At 47.0% G+C, this 21,876-nt stretch overlaps 1 protein-coding gene and 1 pseudogene across 2 annotated transcripts; both read left to right on the top strand.

The window, feature by feature from the left end:
• The first annotated feature begins 839 nt into the window (after positions 1–839).
• LOC146558573 (uncharacterized) lies at positions 840–5,397 on the top strand. 2 transcript variants are annotated; one of them, XM_085247862.1, is made up of 4 exons: positions 840–2,832; positions 3,304–3,454; positions 3,784–4,101; positions 4,580–5,397. In XM_085247862.1, the coding sequence occupies exon 1, from the start codon at positions 892–894 to the stop codon at positions 2,479–2,481; it is 1,590 nt and encodes a 529-aa protein (XP_085103988.1). In that variant the 5' UTR covers positions 840–891; the 3' UTR covers positions 2,482–2,832; positions 3,304–3,454; positions 3,784–4,101; positions 4,580–5,397. The 2 variants fall into 2 exon arrangements, with proteins under 2 accessions (XP_085103988.1, XP_085103987.1); XM_085247861.1 differs by lacking the exon at positions 4,580–5,397 and having other exon boundaries at positions 3,784–4,496.
• Positions 5,398–17,020: 11,623 nt separating this feature from the next.
• Positions 17,021–17,995, top strand: LOC146558572 (uncharacterized; annotated as a pseudogene).
• The last annotated feature ends 3,881 nt before the right edge of the window (positions 17,996–21,876 follow it).

The following is a 21,876-nucleotide window of genomic DNA, read 5'->3' as shown; positions in this document are numbered from 1 at the left end:
GTCATGACTGACAATAACCCACTGACCTACGTGTTAACATCTGCTAAACTTGATGCAACTGGACATCGATGGCTTGCTGCTTTGTCGAATTTCAATTTCAACATACAGTACAGAGCCGGAAAAAGAAATCAGGATGCGGATGGATTATCGAGACGGCCGCATGTTTCTGTTGAAACTGATGACAGTACAACTGCTGAGGATGAGAGAGTAAAGCAATTCATTGCAAAGTTTACGGAAGAGGGAAATAGTGCAACATTTCCAAAGGATGCTCTAAAAGCTGTATGCGAGAAGCACCAAGTACACATATCTCCTGACACTACTTACCACTACTGCCACTACTTACCTGCTGCAGTGGAGTGTTTGGCAGTGGATGCAAGTGCGATACCTGACGAGTTTGTTCAAGCCGACATTCTGACTGGTACTAGCACTCTTCCTCAACTCTCCCAACAAGATTGGGCTGCAGAACAAAGGCGTGACCCTATAATAAGCAGAGTCATAGACCTTGTCCATACAGGAAAACGCCTTTCCTATCGTCTTAGGCAAAAGGAGGAAAGGGAAGTCCAACTCATGTTAAGAGTACAGGATCAGTTGTCCCTAATAGATAATGTCTTGTACCGGAAACGAGTGAGCCAGGGCCAGACTCTTTTTCAACTAGTGCTTCCGAAGGAGTACAGGGAAGTAGCTCTTGAAAGTCTTCATGATGCAGTAGGTCACATGGGATTGGAAAGAACTGTTGACCTTGTGAGAACACGTTTCTTTTGGCCCCGAATGTTCCTAGATGTTGAAATGAAAATCAGAACATGTGAAAGGTGCATCCGCCGCAAGGCTAGAGCTGAGAAATCTGCCCCACTGGTAAATATTAAAACCAGTCGACCACTTGAGTTGGTGTGCATGGACTATTTGTCTCTAGAACCTGATAGCCGAGGAACAAAGAATATTCTGGTGATAACGGATCACTTTACGAAGTTTGCTGTTGCAGTGCCAACTCCAGACCAGAAGGAAAAGACCGTTGCCAAGGCCCTGTGGGACAAATTCATCATTCACTATGGCATACCAGAGCGGTTGCATAGTGATCAGGGCCGTAATTTTGAATCTGCAGTCATCAAAAACTTATGCCAAATGTTAGGCATAAAAAAATCAAGAACAACCCCCTATCATCCCCGTGGTAATCCAGTAGAACGGTTTAACCGTACACTGCTAGGGATGCTTGGAACACTCCAAGAAGACGACAAACTAAAATGGCGTGATCATGTGCAGCCATTGGCTCACGCCTACAATTGCACAAAAAATGACACAACTGGGTATTCACCCTATCAGCTCATGTTTGGGAGACAGCCAAATCTTCCAATTGATGTGGCTTTTGGACTTAATGTGAGTAGGCAGGACAGTGTAACTCACAGTGAATATGTGAAGAAGCTCAGGGAAAGCCTACAGGAAAGTTACAAACTTGCTGTGGAACATAGCGAGAAAGCTGCCCTACGCAATAAGTCAAGATATGATCTAAAAGTGAGAGAATCCACCTTGGAGGTTGGAGATCGTGTTCTTGTCAAGAATGTTGGAATACGAGGGAAACACAAACTAGCTGACAGATGGAGTCAGACGGTCTACAAAGTTGTAAAACAGCTCAATGACTCTCCTGTATATGTTGTTGCTCCACTCAAGTCAGATGGGCCTGAGAGGACACTGCATAGAGACTTACTGTTACCGTGTGGGTTTCTGTCATGCTCAGCGCCAATCGAACCCAGTCATGGAAGCCAAGAGAAAGAGACACCCAAAGGCGACACCTCCAAAGAGAATCCATTTTCTGAAGTTGAAGGAGACTATCATTATCTGGGTGATAATGACATTGTGGATTATGACTTTCCAGTAGTTTACGAAGAAGTCAATTACCCGGCTTTCATTACTGTCAGTGAAATCCCCAAAGCAACTGAGTTTGTGTCAGAACAAAGTGTGGACCGGGACGAGTCTGATCTAAACCCTGCAGTAAAGGAGTTTCATTCTGCACCCGTGGAGCTGGATGAGGGCGATGGTTCACTTCAAGGTTCTAGTGGAAATGACATTGGAAATGACCCTCCAATGAAAGAAACAGGTGTTATTGTTAATGAGGAATATTCATCTGTTCATGATTCATGTGCTGATATAGATCCAGCTACAGAAAATGATGTTGAACCTTTGGAAAAGGTTATTGACGTAACTCAGGAGCAGTACCAAACTGAAACAACCGGGTTGTCGGATGGAAAAGAGGGGAGTGATAGATATGGATTGGAGGCAGAAGTTGCTAAAGATGAAAAACCTCCAGAAACAAGAGAAATCAGGCGGTCAACTAGGAACAGGACTGAACCTAGCAGACTAACCTACAACACCTTGGGAAATCCCTTAACATTAGTGATGCATTCTCTTTTAAACAGTCTTGATCAGGTTTTTTCACATGCCCTTGACTCAAACCCTTCCCCATGTGTTGGTAGAGTAAAAACCATTTAAAGTGACTGCTGTCATGCAGGGATGCATGCCCATTTAGGGGGGGAGGGATGTAACCCACCTAAAATCTGCCTCATGAAAATGAACTGCTGTTCCCCAAGAATGTCAGTAGGTGGCACTATGAGATTGTTTAGTGCTTGTGAACTTGAGTTGAGAACTATAGAGAAGGAGAATAGCGCTAAGGCTACGTATGCTGGTCGGAGCTACTCACAGAGTTTTTCCTTAACCTTTTTCTTGAACAAGGATTGTGTGTGAAGACACAAATTGGATTTTACTTTTCCGCTTGTTGGGAAACGCGGACACTTTTTGTTGATGCTGATGTACCTCTGTTTTTGTGTTTTTTGTTCATTTCCGGTGAGTTGACTAACTGCGCTAGCATAGCAAGCTAATCGTTAGCTCAGTATAATGTAAATTTCATGTGTTCCTTTTAAGTGCTGTATTATCTTTTTATTTCTTCACTTGTGAATGTTTTAAGCCAATCGGAAATATTTCTTTGGAAGCTAGTAGGTAAGTTTTATTTATTGTAATGAGATGATAAATATGAGCAGTCTTTGGCTAAATAGTACTGCGACCACGTTTTGCACTTTCCTCGTGCATCAGTAATGTACATTCTCTCAATTCATTGGATTGATGTGACTGCTGTTCACAAAATATGAGATTTGAGTTAAATTTGTATGATGTGGAAATTGTTTTAAGGTTCTTTGATTAATTTTATTATTGATTGCATTAAGTCGTTATATACAAAGAGTGAGAGACATTTGGTCACTAGTGTTGATTAAGTTGTTATATGATATTCATGTAAAATATGTTCACTGCCCTGTGCAGGTTGGTTTTTTTGTTGGAGTCTAAAGTTGCGAGCCAGGATTCCGGATCCCCAGCTGCGATGCAGGAAAGATTTCCAGCCTACTTAGAAGTGACAACTGCGTTACTTCTTGACAGATAAGCTTATGAGATCTCAGAACAATACACTACCCGGGTAGTACTACTAACATTAACACTATACACACACACTCACACACCTGAACTGAAAAGACTGAAAAGAACTCTGAACACTGAACTCTGAACTCTAAAACTGAATACACAGACTGACAAATATGGACAATTGGAACTGTTGTGAACTGTTGAATGACTGTTTTTGGTTTTGTTTTGAATAAATGTTGACTGTTCTTTTAGCTGTGTGTCATTCGCTCCTTAGTCGATTCCTAGAGGCCATAAGCCTAAGATCCTAACTTTCTCTACATTCAGTAGTGGTAAAGTATCGTGTGTTACACACAGCATGTCTTTTATCCTGTCTTCCTTCTTAAGGGGCTGAGCTGTCAACTGATCACCACCTGGTGGTGAGTTGGATCAGGTGGCGGGGGAGGACGCTGGACAGACTTGGTGCATGTCAAGTCAAACCGAGTAGGAGGTGGAGAGCCCTGAGGGAAAAAGTAAACGTGACAGACTGGAGGGCGGAACTAATCTTGTGTCTGGGTTTCTGTCGGGAAGAAAAAGAAAGGCGAACTGGGAAGCAATAGGAAGGTGCCACTTTCGGGAAAAGCCCAGCATAATTCCTTCAATAAGTTGTCGCCAACATGAATATTGTGTGGAACTGAAGTATCTTTAAAGCCAGGGAGGCAGCCGGTAAGGGAATGGTTGCTGACTATGGTAAAAGACTTTGAAGCGAGTTGCTAAAGAATCGCGGCTGCCGCTAGCTTACGTAGCATTAGCACTGTGCCGTGAGTTGGTTGCCTGTTTACGAGCGGCACCATTGTTTATTGTTGGTCTGCATATGGAAGACTGTTAATGCTTGCATATGGTTAAGAGAAGCTGGTTATAAATACTATTGTTACTGCTCAAGTTCTAATGCAGATTGATTATTTAATTTAGCACTTTAATAGAAAGCAGTATTTCTCAAGGTGTATGTACAATTGTTAGTGAATTACGTAATTTGAGCATTTAAAAATACTCAAGCAAATATTGTACTACAAAGCTTATGCACTGCATTGATGTGTTTAAAAAAAAAGAAAAAAAGAAAATGTGTTTGGGATTGTTTACAATATTTGCAGATGTGTGATAGCAAACATAATTTGTATTTGGGTTTTTTGGTTTGTATTTAAAGGTTTTTCACCTATGGCTGACTGTGGCCGAAAAGAAGATTAAAGAAAAGGAAAACAAAAGATCTGCCTGGTCATTGAGTGAAACCCAGTTAAACACCTGTGGTAGATGCATCAATCCCTTTCAAGCGGGGAAGCTGCACAAACTTAGAGAGCTTGACAGTGAAAAACCGGGAAATCAAATCTGGGAAAAATGACCTTTAGTCCTGGGATAAGGGAATAATTAGTGCAAAGAGGAAATTCGGAGAATCCCTCAAGTTGCATGTGCCATTCCCATTAGTAAATAAACCCCAGTTCAAGCTGAGCACACAAAAATGGCAGACCAAGCTGCTGGAAAGTCAGTTGAACAACTCAAAGGAGTGAGGGCAACAGCCAAGAGATCATTCTCTCGTCTGGTTAATAGCATTACGAGGACGCATGAGGATATGACTGAAGAAGAACTCAAAGACAGTTTCAATAGACTGACAATGGAAGCAGAGAAAGTCATGGAGGCCAATGATGATCTAGAGGCCGGTTTCATCACGGAGCTAGAGGCAAAGCCTGACACAAGTGAAGCAGCTGTGCTGACAGAACAGCAGAGAGCCGACTTAGCAAAGACTGCAAGTGAATGTGAGTTAAAACTGAAGGAAATAAAAACCCTAGTCAGAGAGGCTCTCTGGGCCAACTTTGGAAGTGCAGAATTGTCCACAGCACTACAGGCAGCAGAGGCTGAGTGTGATCATGTTGCTGCCATTACGCCTGACGGTAATTATGAAGTGTATGATTTCGTTCTTGGCCACCTGAAAGAATTGGTGGGAGTGGCAAAGGAGAGGTATAGCAAGTGGAAGCATTGGATCCCATCAGGTATTCGGAGAGATCTTCAAAGCAACATACAGAGGCTGGAACTCGGCGTCCCCAGGCTGGTTTCCAGAAAAGCTGACTTTCTGGAAATGAGAATAAAGGAGGATGCCGATCACCTGTCATCATTGCCAGTTACCTCCAGCTGCCCCATGCCAATCATCAAGCTGAAACCAACAGCACTTCCTAAGTTTCTTGGAAATAAACGAGACTTCCACAGATGGAAGAAGGAATGGGAGGTTCTTCAGGGGCAGGCGGAGCCATCTGGTTCGAAAGAGATCAAAAAGTTTCAGCTACTTGATAGTGTGGATGAGAAAATAACGAAAGAACTTCGACTCACCACTTACAACACTGCAGACGACATCTTTCGTGTTTTGGAGAATCGGTTCGGCAATCAAACATCAATTGCTATTGAAATAGTGGAGGAGTTACAGAGGATGCCAGCTGTTAAGAGCCACCAGCCAAGAAAAATAGTGGAATTAATTCAAGCTGTGGAGAAAGCGCTTCAAGACCTGGTTGACCTTGGTGACACGGGGGCCATAAAAAACCCACTGGTGACAAAGTCAATCGAAAGTAAACTTCCGGAAACACTCAAAAAGGAGTGGCTTATTTATGTTGCTGACAGTAGAAACACGGTCACCCCAGAAAAACTATTTGATAGTCTTCTGGAATTCCTCAAAGAGCAAGAAACCATATATGAACAGCTTGATCATCTGAGAGAGGAAGAGCCAAGTAAGCGAGAAAGAGTGGAGCTGAAACATTCCAGAACCAAATTCACCAAATCAGGTAGTGATGAAGGGTGTGTGGTCTGCGGTGATGGAAAGCATAAAAAGAAACTCTACTTCTGCAGGCAATTTAAGACATTAAAGCTTGCAGAAAAGAAGGCCGCAATTAAGAAACTAGGCGCATGCTGGAGTTGTCTCGAGGTTCATGACAATGGGTCATACTGCAAACCCGCTTATCTGTGCAAAAACCCAGGCTGCAAAGAAGCACGCGCTGCGGAGCACCATTACTACCTATGCCCTAATGCTGAGGTGAGGAAGGGGAGTGCAGCAGGGAGGCAAAACAGATCTGATCCAGAGGGAGGAAAGGTCAGCAGGAAATGTACGGAGGATCAGGAGGAGTTCCTCAGAAAACTGTCACCTGAACTGGCAAGAAAATGCAGGGATGCGTTTTCAAACACTGCATCTAGGGCATGCAGCACCACCAAGGAGAAGCCAAGCCTCCTGTTTGAAGGTGGGCTTCGAGAGCTGCCAGTAATCATGATGCTCCTTGAGGTCACAGCTAATGCTGGGCAAAAGATTGGGACATTAATTGACCTGGCTTCTGACACCAACTATATAACCCACAGAGCTGCAAGCAGTCTTAACCTAAGAAGTGAAGAAATCACTCTGGTTGTTCATGGAGTAGGGGAAATGAAAACGCACGTGAGAACAAGGCGGTATCTTTTGAAGATCCGAGTCAGAACGCCTAGAGGCACCCTTAGGTCACACCAACTGGTCTGCTATGGACTCGACAGCATAGCAGAAGTCCACAAACATGTCACACCGAGTCAGCTACAAAGGTTCTTTCCGGATATACCACTCAACAATCTTGTAAGACCGAAAGACATTCATCTGCTTATAAGTCATAAAGAAGGTCGGCTAGCGCCTCAGAGGAGCAGAGTCATCGGTGACCTTGTGTTATGGGATGGGCCACTTGGAAAGACAGTTGGGGGAACTCACCCTGAGCTCTTCGAGGAGCTTACTGTCTCTGCCCACATGTCCAAGACACACTTTGCCAGGTCAATGAGAGCAGCAGCTGTCAAGTATGAGGAGCTCATTGGCGAGGCCTCAGACCAGTCTTCAACAAGGAAGCACGTTCCCGCTAAGCTTCAGAGGTCAAGTACCTCAACCACCAGTCGAGGATTCTTAGAGTGGTGGAAGTGGGATAGTATTGGTGCTGCATGTGAGCCAAAGTGTGGGGGTTGTCGTTGCGGAAATTGCCAGCCAGGTGGGAAAGAAATGACACTGGCCGAGGAGAGAGAGCTTGAAATAATAAGAGAAGGACTCACCTATGTCACGGGTGATGGCCACAGCGACGAGCCACACTGGCATACCAGATACCCTTGGGCTGAAGATCCAGTATCCTTATCAGATAACAAAAAAGGAGTTGAGAGCACATTCCTCCGGACAGAGAAACAATTGGCCAAGGAGCCTGAATGGAAAGCTGCTTATGCCGCTCAGGTGCATGACATGGTGGAGCGTGGAGCCGCAGTCAAGTTGTCCAAGGACATGATCAGTAACTGGGATGGGCCAGTGTGGTACGTGAGCCACCTCATTGCTCCGAATCCCCACTCTGTTACAACTCCAGTGAGGCTTGTGTGGAATAGCAGCCAGAGGTTTAGAGGTGTGAGCTTGAACGACCTGCTAATAAAGGGTCCAGATGTCCTCAACCAGATTCGAGCAGTTCTCCTCAGATTCAGGGGCGGAGTGTACGGAGCCCTTGGTGACATAAAAAAGATGTACAATTCAGTTTGGTTGGAAGACAAAGAGATGCACCTGCATAGGTTCCTCTGGCGGGACTCTGTGGATGACGAGCTAGAGGAATATGCCATCACAAGGGTGAACATTGGAGATAAACCGGCAGGATGCATTGCACAGCTGGCAATGCGTGAAACTGCCAGCCTTTCTACCTTTTCCCACCTCAAGGAGGAACGTCGTGTACTCCAGCAAGACAGCTATGTCGACGACATCCTTACCTCTCACAATGACATGAACCAACTAGAAGTCATTACGGAGAACATTGGGCGGATCCTAAAGGCTGGAGGATTTGAGCTGAAACCTTGGGTCTTGTCTGGTCAAAGTGGGAGGAGGAAGCGCAATGACGAGGGTGAGAAAACAAGAATGAAAACCATTGTCCTACCAAACCAAATGCGTGACGAAGAAAACAAAGCTCTTGGTCTGGGTTACATAGTGGAAGAAGACAAGCTTCATGTCATGGTAGCAATCAACTTCTCCAAGAGGAAGAAAAAGATGCGAGTTGGCCAAGACCTTGCCCAGGAGCAGATTAAGACCCACACGCCAAACCCACTGACGCGAAGAGAGCTTCTCAGCCAAGTGTCAGGGTTGTATGACCCAGTCGGTTTGGTCACTCCTGCAAAGCAAAAAGGAGCAATCTTAGTTCGCAGGGCATTCCAAGAGACAAAAGTAGAAAGCTGCTTGGTCAAGGACACTTGGGATATGGCGCTCTCAGATGCCCTGAGGGAGAACGCCATTAGGCTTTTTGAGGAGTATGCCCAGCTCAGCAAAGTCACATTTGCAAGGGCGCTAACTCCCCCGTGCTTCACCGAAGAACCCTGGGCAATTACTTTCTCCGATGGAAGTGAGCAAGCCTATAGGGCAGTGTTGTACTTAAGGTGGAATTCAGATCAGGGCACAATCATCAGGTTGGTGGAGTCCAAAGCTAAGTTAACTCCATTGGACCACAAAGGGGATGTTGTCAAAGCAGAGCTGTGTGGGGCAGTGTTTGGCTCACGCCTAAAGAAATACTTTGAGGCGCAAAGCCGGATTCAGGTTGAGAGGTATCACTTTGTCGATAGCCAAACCGTCATTGGGGCAATACAGCGGGAGAGCTATGGGTACCAGACCTTTTTTGCAAATAGGATTGGAGAAATACAGAGCAGCACAAGGATTCAAGATTGGTGGTGGGTTCCTGGCCCTCAGAACATTGCGGATGTAGTCACAAGAGGAGCTAGTCCCAGGGATCTAGATGAAGACTCAGAATGGCAAAATGGTCCAAAGTTCTTGAGTTTGCCGGTGTGCGAGTGGCCAGTCAGGTCAGCTAAAGAGTTAGCCGCCACTGCCAAAGAAAACGTCAATAAGCTGCAAAGAAAGGCGTTTGTCGCTGCCTTGACAAGGGCCGAGATAAAAGGGCAAGAAGAAAAGCGAAGTCGGGCTGCTGAGGCCCAGGGAGAGCAGTGAAGACCACCTGCAGGGTCGGTCATCAAGAACCTTTTAGATGTCAAGCGGTTCAGTGACCTAACTCGATTAGTTAGATCAGTTGCTTGGACTTGGAGAGCAGCTAGAAAGTTTCTTGGGGGACATCCATCTGCAAATGACCCAAAGTGGGAGGCAGTCCCGTTGGCAGGAGTAATTTCGGTGAAGGAACGTGAAGATGCCCTAAGAGACATCTTCCTTGCAGCACAAGACAGCGCTGTCTTCCCAAGCACTACTACAGATAGACTGGTTGTATACAAAGACCCAAGCTCTGGGCTCTTTGTTTGTGGCGGCCGATTGCAAGCTTTTAAGAAAGACCAGGTTAGTGTTCCCATCTTGGCTTATGATGCTTGGATCTCTACACTGTTGGCTCGGGAGGCCCACAATGAGAGTCATGAGGGAGTTGCTGGGACCCTGCTCAGAATGAGGAAGAAAGCGTGGGTCATAAGAGGGAGAAGGATTGCTCAAAAAGTTGTGGATGGTTGTGTGGTTTGCCGGAAAGCAAAAGCACAGAGTTGCCGGCAAATAATGGGCGACTTACCTCCGGAAAGAACTCAACCTGCTTTACCTTTTGAGTTCACAACAGTGGATCTCTTTGGACCCTACCAAGTGAAGGATGACATCAAGAAAAGACTCATGATAAAGGTTTGGGGGGTTGTATTCTGCTGTATGGCCAGCAGGGCGATTCACACGGAGTTAGTAAACGCCTTGTCGACTGAAGGCTTCTTAATGGCTTACCAGAGATTTACAGCAATTAGAGGACATCCAAGAAAGATCTGGTCAGACCCAGGTACTAATTTCATAGGAGCAAAGTCTGTCTTGAAGGAACTTTACGGATTCTTGGAAAGTCAGAATAAGTTTGTCTTGGAGGAGACTGCGACAAAGAATGGAACAGAGTGGATGTGGAAAGTAAATCCGGCTGATTCCCCACATAGAAATGGAGCTGCTGAGGCTGCCGTGCGCATTGTGAAGAGAGCACTCCAGAGTCTTGGAAGGGAGTCTGGGCTAAGTTACAGTGAGTTCCAGACAGCTCTTCATGTGGCAGCTAACCTTGCAAATGAGCGCCCGATTGATGCCAGAGTAGAGAGTCGGGAAGGTTGCATTCATTATGTCACACCCAACAGTCTTTTTCTTGGTCGAGCATCTCAAAGTGGGGACTTCAAGATGTTTGACTTTTCCGTTTACCCCTATAAGAGACTTCAAGCAATCCAGGCAGAAGTGAGCAAGTTTTGGAGGTCCTGGAGCCAACTTGCTGGCCCTAATTTGTTTGTAAGGAGCAAGTGGCACACTGCACACAGAAATGTCACTGTTGGAGATGTCGTCTGGTTAAGTGATCAGAATGCACTGAGAGGGCACTTCAAAATGGGCATGGTTGTCAGCACTAATCCTGACAAAAAGGGTATTGTGAGGGACGTCAATGTCCGGGTATGCCCAAGTTACAGTGGTTCTGTGGCTAGGTCCTTGAGGGCGGAGGACTTAAGCTCTGGTTCAAGGGGAGCGACTCCGGTGGCTCAAGCTACCATCCTTCATAGAGACGTCAGACGTCTAGTTGTTCTGTTACCTGTGGAGGAGCAAAATGGGACCAAGTCGTCAGTGTCATGCTTAAATGGGATGAGTTAAACTGCGGTTTGCTTGTGTACTTGGCGATCTCCTGTGTTCCAAGGGAAGATCGAGTGGGAGGTGTCAAGTCAAACCGAGTAGGAGGTGGAGAGCCCTGAGGGAAAAAGTAAACGTGACAGACTGGAGGGCGGAACTAATCTTGTGTCTGGGTTTCTGTCGGGAAGAAAAAGAAAGGCGAACTGGGAAGCAATAGGAAGGTGCCACTTTCGGGAAAAGCCCAGCATAATTCCTTCAATAAGTTGTCGCCAACATGAATATTGTGTGGAACTGAAGTATCTTTAAAGCCAGGGAGGCAGCCGGTAAGGGAATGGTTGCTGACTATGGTAAAAGACTTTGAAGCGAGTTGCTAAAGAATCGCGGCTGCCGCTAGCTTACGTAGCATTAGCACTGTGCCGTGAGTTGGTTGCCTGTTTACGAGCGGCACCATTGTTTATTGTTGGTCTGCATATGGAAGACTGTTAATGCTTGCATATGGTTAAGAGAAGCTGGTTATAAATACTATTGTTACTGCTCAAGTTCTAATGCAGATTGATTATTTAATTTAGCACTTTAATAGAAAGCAGTATTTCTCAAGGTGTATGTACAATTGTTAGTGAATTACGTAATTTGAGCATTTAAAAATACTCAAGCAAATATTGTACTACAAAGCTTATGCACTGCATTGATGTGTTTAAAAAAAAAAAGAAAAAAAAATGTGTTTGGGATTGTTTACAATATTTGCAGATGTGTGATAACAAACATAATTTGTATTTGGGTTTTTTGGTTTGTATTTAAAGGTTTTTCACCTATGGCTGACTGTGGCCGAAAAGAAGATTAAAGAAAAGGAAAACAAAAGATCTGCCTGGTCATTGAGTGAAACCCAGTTAAACACCTGCGGTAGATGCATCAATCCCTTTCAAGCGGGGAAGCTGCACAAACTTAGAGAGCTTGACAGTGCACCTAAACGCGTAGTGAGGGTGTGCTGGGAACGTCTAGCAGAGGCCCCAGTCCGCGAGATCTTCAACGCACACCTCCGGCAGAGCTTCAACAGCATTCCGAGGGAGACTGGGGACATTGAGTCCGAATGGATCATATTCTGCCGAAGCTGCTGCATTGAGCTGCGGCCGCAAGGTGGTTGGTGCCTGCTGTGGTGGTAATCCCCGAACCAATTGGTGGACACCAGAGGTGAAGGGAGCCACCAGGCTGAAGAAGGAGTCCTATCGGGCTTGGTTAGCCTGTGGGACTCCGGAGGCAGCCGACAGGTATCGACAGGCCAAGCGGAATGCGGCACGGGCAGTGGCTGAAGCAAAAACTCGGGTGTGGGAGGAGTTTGGAGAGGCCATGGAAAAAGACTTTCGGACTGCCTTGAAGAGATTCTGGCAAACCGTCAGGCGTCTCAGGAGGGGAAAGTGGTGCTCTACCTGCACTGTGTATAGTGCTGGCGGAGTGCTGCTGACGTCGACTGAGAAAATTGTCAGGCGGTGGAAGGAATACTTCGAGGACCTCCTTAATCCCACTGACACGTCTTCCGAGGAGGAAGCAGAGTCTGGGGATGAGGGGAATGACCCGCCAATTTCCGGGGGCGAGGTCACTGAGGCAGTTAAACAACTGATGAGGTCCGCCCCGAGTTCCTGAAGGCTCTGGACATTGTAGGGCTGTCCTGGTTGACACGCCTCTGCAATGTTGCGTGGAGATCAGGGGCAGTACCTGTGGACTGGCAGACCGGGGTGGTGGTCCCCATCTTTAAGAAGGGGGACCGGAGGGTGTGTTCCAACTACAGGGGGATCACACTCCTCAGCCTCCCTGGGAAAGTCTATGCCAGGGTGCTGGAAAGGAGAGTTCGTCCGCTAGTCGAACCTCGGATACAGGAGGAACAATGCGGTTTTCATCCTGGTCGCGGAACACTGGACCAGCTCTTTATCCTCTCGAGGATACTTGAGGGTGCATGGGAGTTTGCCCAACCAGTCTACATGTGTTTTTTGTCCCTCGGAGTGTCCTGTGGGAGGTGTTGCGGGAGTATGGGGTGTCTGGCCCATTGCTACGGGCCATTCGATCCCTATACAACCGTTGCAAGAGCTTGGTTCGCATTGCCAGCAATAAGTCGGACTCGTTCCCGGTGGGTGATGGGCTCCGCCAGGGCTGCCCTTTGCCTTCGGTTCTGTTCATAATTTTTATGGACAGGAGGGCTTTCGCTTTGGTGGCCTCAGAATCTCATCTCTGATTTTTGCGGATGATGTGGTTCTGTTGGCTTCATCGGGTGAGGGCCTCCAGCTCGCACTGGACCGGTTCGCAGCCGAGTGTGAAGCAGCGGGAATGAGGATCAGCACCTCCAAATCTGAGGCCATGGTTCTCAGCCGGAAAAGGGTGGAGTGCCCACTCCGGGTCGGGGATGAGTTCCTGCCCCAAGTGGAAGAGTTCAAGTATCTCGGGGTCTTGTTCGCGAGTGATGGGAGAAGGGAGCCGGAGATCGACAGACGGATTGGGGCTGCAGCTGCAGTAATGCAGACGCTGCACCGGTCCGTCGTGGTGAAGAGGGAGCTGAGTGTAAAAGCGAAGCTCTCAATTTACCAGTCGATCTACGTCCCTACCCTCACCTATGGCCACGAGCTGTGGGTAGTGACCGAAAGAACGAGATCGCGGATACAAGCGGCAGAAATGAGCTTCCTCCGAAGGGTGGCTGGCCTCTCCCTTAGAAATAGGATGAGAAGTTTGGCCATCCGGGAGGGGCTCAGAGTAGAGCTGTTGCTGCTCCACATCGAAAGGAGCCAGCTGAGGTGATTCGGGCATCTGACAAGGATGCCCCCTGGGCGCCTCCTGGGTGAGGTGTTCCAGGCATGTCCCACCGGGAGGAGGCCCCGGGGCAGACCCAGGACATGCTGGAGAGATTATATCTCTCGGCTGGCCTGGGAACACCGTGGTGTTCCCCCGGATAAGCTGGAGGAGGTGGCTGGGGAGAGGGAGGTATGGGCCTCTTTGCTTAGGCTGCTGCCCCCGCGACCCGGCCTCGGATAAAGCGGATGAAGATGGATGGATGGATGGATGGATGGAATATAGACTGGAAGAAATTATGACGCATCAAATATTACACAGGCTGCAGTGAATTGTTGTTGATACAGACTATTGAGCTTTGAGTTTCCCAGTCAAACTTAGCTTTGAAGCACATGCTAACACTTTTACTCTTGTACATTTCATAACAAGACACCATAGCCAATATATTAACAAAATATATATTAATAAAAGATTCAAAGCTGCAGCACATACAGCAACACATACTGTTAGTAAATGTGTCCTGGACTTAATGCAGCTGCAGAAAGTGCTGCTGCTGTAAGTAAGCTTAACAGCTTCCAGATCACTTATTTTTCTGGAAAGATGGTAAGAAGGACATTACTGCTCATTTCTACAATCTCCCAGATCTTGGCATACAAGCCTTTGTCCCATGAAAACCACTTCACAGTACTAAGAGTCCACTAAAACCTACAAATGAAGAGTGATCCTGGAAGAAATAGGACGCACACTAGTGAACCTCAACAATTGCAAGACAGCCTTGCCCCCGATGCTTATATGAAAAAAATAAATAAATAGGAAGATTTATGAAACCATTAGGACTTTATCACCTTTTTATCTGAAACGTTACTGGTACTATATATAACCTAACTGGCATTTAAAGAGTAAAAAAAAAAAGAATGTAGATAAAATGGTTTTGATGAAAAGGACTGGTGCTAATTTAAAGGGTCAAGTCGGTGAAAGTAGATAAATGTTTTAATAAATATATATTTTACAGCATTTTGTGAACATACACAAAAGTGGCCATTTTTGCTGAGAGAGAGTTTTATAGTTTTTGCTCTCCTTGAACAAAAATAATAGTGCATGATAATCAATGTGGATGTTAATCAATTAGATGTCCCAGACTCTACTATTAATAATACAGCAGTCCCTCGTTTATCGCATTTTCTCTTTTGTTTAAACACTTAAAGTTCAACCCATCATAAAAACATAAGTCCAGTATTATAAAATGAAACCGTGCAAAACGTTTCGTGGGCAGATTTATATAAATTCGACAAGCTAAACGCATTCTGTAGTGTACAGCAGTGGTCCCCAACCTTTTTTGCACCACAGACCAGTTTAATGTGAGACAATATTTTCACGCACGGGCTTTTAAAGTGTTGCAGATAAATACAACAAAATAAAATGATACAAACAAAGACAAAAACGGTGGTATTTTGTAAATATCATAATAAATGTGAATTCGGCTGTGTACTTGTGTAACTTTATGAGCAGTGTCTTGTTGCGCCAACAACATTGAGAGTAACATCCTCCTCTCTGCTTCTTGATTCTCTCTGGTCGCTATGGTAACGCGTAAATAGTTCTTTCAAAATAAGACACACGACCACAACACGGGAAAAGACCCAGGGAAACAGACTCAACGGACCGGTACTGGTCCGTGGCTCTGTTGGCGACCGCTGGTGTACAGGAGACACTGTACTAGGTTGATTGACAATGTTCCACAGCAATCAGAACGCACAACACAATGTACTGTAATAAAAAAAAAATCTATAAAAAAAAAAATCAGCGAAACAGTCCGCTAAAGTAGAACCGCTTTATTGTGAGGGATGACTTTACAATAATTTCCAGTAGCACTGCTGATATATGAAATGGTGAGTTTTGAGTAGGGATGGGTATCGTTTAGGTTTTATCCGATACCGGTGCCAAATCGGTACTTTTGAAACGGCGCCGGTGCTCAAACGGTGCTCAAACCGGTGCTTAAAGAATGGAGAACACAAAATTGGTCCAAAAACCTCTCATGTTCAGCTGTTTTTTGTAAAAATATAACAATGTTAGCCTTTTCTGCAGCTATGGGGCATATATGGTATCACTCTTGGCTGGAAGCAGTGCTTAAACAATGGAAAAAACACAAACTTTGTCCTAAACCTCTCATGTTTAACTGTTTTCCACTTTTTCTTTGGTCATTTTAGCCTTTTTAGCCAGGGTGAAGGGAGTATCTGCCATCAAACAAGAGGACAGCCGCATGTAGCTATGATGATGTTTGCTAGTTCACCTTACATGCATTAATGTAATAACGTGGTTAGCCTACTCAACGTAAATTAGCTACTCACGCAGAGAAGAACGGCTGCTGCCACCATCATCCGTCATCATTTCTGCTACACTGGCAGGGCTAGGGGCCAGGACTCTCCTCTTCGTGTTTTTGGGGGATGTTGCATAACAGGCAACCCACCCGCAGTAGATGTGCTCGGTGTGAGGTCTCGCAGCAAGCTATCAAATACGGCGCATTTCTGGGCTTTTTAAAAAAACGCTATGCGTCGCCAGGTGTTTCATCGGATTTGAGGTGTTACCTCCTTTGACAGTATCACAGTATCAGCTTAAAGCACTTGTTGCTGCTGAGTTTGCATATTTTGCTGTGAAGTACAGCCAGACTTTTAACCGCTTCGCCTTGGGCATTTTTAATCTGTAGCTCTGCTCTAACAGAACGTACGTACCTGGCCCCGCCTACTATCCTCGGAAACATAAAATGATTGGCTAGAATCTAAAGTGTATCACAGCTCAGGAAAAAAAAGCACCGAAATAAAGCACCGAAATGTGCGCTGCTTTTCGGTCTGGTTACTACCGTTTATGTCAGAACCGGTGCCATCATGGCACCGGACACCGGTACCCATCCCTAGTTTTGAGGTTGTCTTCAAACAAGTGCATTGTACTAGAAAAAGGTGTTTGAAGGATTAAACATGTAAAAAGTAATGACTAGTTTATATTTATGAAAAAACCTTTATGCAGAAAAAGTAGCAAAGAAATAAAAACATAACACATGGACACTTTTGCCACGAACAAGCTGAAGGGATGGTGATTTTTTTTAATAATCCCAGAGTGTTAAAAAACACTTAGAACCAAATTTATTTATCAGCATGAATAGTAAAAAAAACCCACAATTTTGTTTTCACTGTCAAAGTCGATTTAACTGAAGTTACATGTTTCCGGTTAGTGTGGAGGTCACGTGTTTCCGGTTACTGTGGAGGTTGCAATATGGCGCTCCCCAGTGGCTGCAGCCAGGTGCTCTTGTGGTCAAAGTCGATTTAACTGAAGTTACATGTTTCCGGTTAGTGTGGAGGTCACGTGTTTCCGGTTAGTGTGGAGGTCACGTGTGTCCGGTTAGTGTGGAGGTCACGTGTTTCTGGTTACTGTGGAGGTTGCAATATGGCGCTCCCCAGTGGCTGCAGCCAGGTGCTCTTGGGGGGGGGGGGCTCTAAAGGATAGGATTACTGAATTGGAGACTCTGATACACCCGTAGCTAGCCAGGCCCCTGTAGCCGGTACAGCCGAAGGTAGCGTAGGCCCTATAGCTGTTCCCCCCGGGAGGCCCCGAGCAGCAGGGGAAAGAGGACAACTGGGTGGCAGTGAGGAGGAAGCATAGTCTTAAACAGAAGCCCCAGGTACACCACCAACCTGTTCATGTGTGTAACCGTTTTTCCCTACTCGGCGACACACCCACCGGGGATCAAACTCTATTAATTGGCGATTCTGTTCTCAGACATGTGAAGCTAGAGACACCAGCAACCATAGTCAACTGTCTTCCAGGGGCCAGAACAGGTGACATTGAGGGAAATTTAAAACTGCTGGCTAAGGGTAAATGTAAATTCAGTAAAATTACAATTCACGTCGGCAGTAATGCCACCTGATTACGTCAATTGGAGGTCATTAAAATCAATATTGAATCGGTGTGTAACTTTGCCAAAACAATGTGGGACTGTGTAGTTTTCTCTGGTCCCCTCCCCAATCAGACCAGGTGTGACATGTTTAGCCGCATGTTCTTCTTAAATTGCTGTCTGTCTGAGTGGTGTCCACAAAACAATGTGGGCTTCATAGATAATTGGCAAACCTTCTGGAGGAAACCTGGTCTTGTTAGGAGAAACGGCATCCATCCCACTTTGGATGGAGCAGCTCTCATTTCTAGAAATCTGGCCAAATTTATTAAACCCCCCAAAATGTGACTATCCAGAGTTGGGACCAGGAAACAGAGCTGCAGTCTTGCACTCCTCTCTGCAGCTTCTCTCCTCCTGTTATCCCCCCAAAACCCCTTAGAGACTGTGTTAAGTCCCAAACAGACAAAAAAAACCAAACAAACTAAAAACCAGCAAAAAATGACCTAAACATAAAAAATAACAAAGAAAGAACAATACAGCATCCACTTCTGAACAAAAGAGTAAAACAGTGAAATGTGGATTATTAAACATTAGGTCTCTCTCTTCCAAGTGTCAGCCGGTGATCAGCTGATCACGGGGCCGGGTTTAAAAGAGAGACGCCACTCACCTGTTCGCCGCTCAGACATCGTTCTCTTCATGTCAGGAGCTCCGAAACTTTGCCGACGTCAGTCTCCGCCTGATTCAGCAACCGTGAGTGTTTGTCCCTTTGATACTTTTTCTCATCCCGGCTCCGCTCGCTCTCCATCTGTAACGACAGTTCCGAAGCTACGCTTTGTGCACTGATTGTTACTAGAATAACTGCGTGTCTGTTCCAACCCACCGCTAGCCTTCGCCGCGTTTGGGTCTAGCCAGCACGCCACACGGGCACGCCGAACTACTGTGTGTAATTCGCCTGATCGTGACAGGATGTCTGAGCCGCATATTGACACAGAGGAATTCGAACGGCTAAAAGCCGAAGTACTATATCTTCGCGGTGTGGTAGATTGGATGAGCACAAAAATGAAGTCCCTCACCGAAACTGTCCTCCAACTTTCCACTTCCGTCACCTTGCTGCAACGTCAGCCAGCGCCGGTGAGCGCGGAGCCCCAGATCGGACTACCAGATAAGTGGAACGGAGTTGATGGGCAGCCTGATGGTTTGCTCACCACTTTAGACATGCTGTTTGAATGTCAGCCCACTAAATACGCCACCGCCCGTGCAAAAGTTGCACTGTTAACCTCTCTCTTGTCTGGCCAGGCTCAGGAATGGGCCGCGGCTCTCTACAACAATAAATCTGCAGCTTGCAATGACTATGCCCTGTTTGTGGAGGCATTAAAAAGACATTTGTTCCCCCGAGCAGTGAAGTGGAAGTGGAGTCACAGCTGCTTCATTTACGCCAGGGCAGTCGACCCGTCTGTCACTTTGCCTCCCAATTCCGTATCCTGGCCGCTAAGCTAAAGTGGGGAGATGATTCTCTGCGCTCTATTTTTCTGGAGGGACTGGCTGATTACATCCGAGATGAGATGACCGGCCGTGAGGCCCCAAAAACTCTGGATGAGGCCGTGGACCTCACCCTGAAGATCGACCAACGAGTGATGTCGCGGCCTCGCCACACCCCTCAGGCCTTCAAATCCTTCCAGCCTCAGAGGGCCACGTCTTCGCAGCCTCCTCCCCCCTCTGACGGAGCCACTGCTAGCCCAAGCAGTAGATCCAGCGAGGAGCCCATGCAGCTGGGTAGACTCTCCAAAGAGGAGAGAGAGAGACGCTGGCGTGAGGGTCTCTGCGCCTACTGTGGATCAGCTCGACACCGTCGTCCCCAGTGCCCGCTACGTCCGGGAAACGACGATGCCAGGTAGACTGTGGGGGAGTCCCACCTGGCCCTTCCCACTCCTCTGACCCCTCTCGTTTTCTGTTACCAGTAATATTTCACCTGAAACACCAACAGTTCTCATCTGAAACCCTCCTGGACACCGGAGCCGCTGAGAACTTCATCGACCAAACACTAGCCTCTCAACTTCGCATTCGGTTAACTTCCGTCGATCGATTTCTCCTGGTGACCTCAGTAGATGGGCGACCCCTCCTACCCTACCCGATCCAGTTCCAGACCCAGCCAGTTCGCATGTCTATTGGGGATCATCAGGAGGAGATCCAGTTTCTAGTAGTCTCAGCCATTTCCTCTCCTCTCATCCTTGGATACCCCTGGTTCCGTCAACATGACCCCCACATCTCCTGGTCTTCCTGCCAGATCCTGGATTGGGGTCCCCAGTGTCAATGAAATTTTCTCCCATGCAGCAACGGTACGGTGTCGGAGACCGAGAACTCCTGGCCATCAAGTGGGCCTTAGAAGAGTGGCGGCATTGGCTCCTGGGAGCGAAAGACCCTTTTCTGATCTGGACTGATCATCAGAACCTGATCCATATTCGTTCTGCCAAGCAGCTCAACCCAAGGCAGGCCCTTTGGGCCTTATTCTTTTAGCCTTACAATTTCCACCTCGCCTACCGCCCTGGTTCCAAGAACGCTAAGGCAGACGCTCTCTCCAGACAGTTCGCCCAGGACGGCCTCACGTCAGACCCTGGACCTATCCTACCTTCTCATTGCTTTGCTGCCCCCCTTCGGTGGCCCTTGGAGGACTCTATCCGGAATGCCCTGACCGCCGAACCACCTCCGCCTGACACCCCTGCTGGGAGGCTCTATGTACCATCCCGGTGCTGTCAGGAGGCCTTGCTCTGGGCTCATTCCTCCCCGCTCTCTGGTCACCCGGGGCCCGACAGGACCCTCCAACTCCTCCGTCGTGCCTTCTGGTGGCCCTCCATGACTCGGGACGTCCGTGAATTCGTTTATGCCTGTGACACCTGTGCTCGGGCCAAGTCCTCCACTCAGCCGCCCGCTGGCAACCTTCGCCCTCTCCCTGTGCTGGGACGTCCCTGGTCCCATGTCGGCCTTGACTTTGTTACCGGCCTCCCATCCGTGGACGGTCTTGACACCATCTTCACCTTTGTAGACCGGTTTTCTAAGGCGGTGCACCTGGTCGCTCTGGCCGGCCTCCCTTCTGCCAAACGGATGGCCAAGCTCCTCTTGGACCATGTCGTCCGGCTTCACGGGTTCCCCAAGGACATAGTCTCTGATCGGGGGCCCCAGTTCACCGCCAGGTTCTGGAAAGCCTTTTGCCACCTGATTGGAGCGTCTCCCAGCCTCTCGTCCGGCTATCACCCTCAGACCAATGGGCAGGTTGAACGGACCAATCAACAGTTGGGGCGCTTCTTGAGGTGCTTCGTCTCCGCCCAACCGTCGCTTTGGCCTCGTTACCTGTTGTGGGCTGGGCTGTCTCATAACCTTCACGTCTCTTCTGCCACCGGTCTCTCGCCCTTTGAAGTCTGTAATGGTTTTCATCCTCCATTACTAGAGAAAAAAAAATACTCAAAATCATCTCACAGATGTAACATTATGGTAAATGGCCTGTATTTATATAGCGCCTTACTAGTCCCTAAGGACCCCAAAGCGCTTTACATATCCAGTCATCCACCCATTCACACACACATTCACACACTGGTGATGGCAAGCTACATTGTAGCCACAGCTGCCCTGGGGCGCACTGACAGAGGCGAGGCTGCCGGACACTGGCGCCACCGGGCCCTCTGACCACCACCAGTAGGCAAACACGGGGTTAGTATCTTGCCCAAGGATATTTGGCATGCAGTCAGGAGGCAGACTGGGATCGAACCACCAACCTTCTGATTAGTGGCTGACCTGCTCTGCCACCTGAGCTACAGCCACCCAACTAGACTCAATTGGCTTCTCTCAAAATGTAAAAGAAGCCACCCACCACTTTAATCACACTCTACACAGCAAATTCAAAAGTGTTAAATTTTTTGGTGTTAATAGTCTCCTTGCAAAAGTAGAGTTAATTTTACTCTAAGCAGAGTCACATTCTTTTAATGTAACTCTGAGGTGTAAAATGATAGTAGTTAAAATCGAGTGTTAAAAATGAGTGTTTCTCTGTCAAATCTGGAGGTGTTACAATGGAAACATTAACTCTTGACCTCTTAACTCTGAACTCCTAGAGGGGCTATGACACCAACAGAGTAAATTCACAGACTCCGCCCCCAGCACGGCTCCAATCGAAGCTGAAGTGAAGCCGTTTCAGAACATTTTGCTCTACATATTTGAGTTGTTTGCCATGCTTGGTAAGTCATTTTTTCAA

Source organism: Mchenga conophoros, linkage group LG15 (genome assembly GCF_057382185.1).
Source record: "Mchenga conophoros isolate Kocher_MC1m ecotype Shallow Benthic linkage group LG15, M_conophoros_male_GT1.1, whole genome shotgun sequence".
NCBI lineage: Eukaryota > Metazoa > Chordata > Actinopteri > Cichliformes > Cichlidae > Mchenga > Mchenga conophoros.
This window is presented reverse-complemented; position numbering and strand designations above follow the sequence as displayed.

Coding starts and splice junctions, on each gene's coding strand:
- LOC146558573 (XM_085247862.1), top strand. CDS start 892: ATGGACTATTTGTCTCTAGAACCTGATAGCCGAGGAACAAAGAATATT.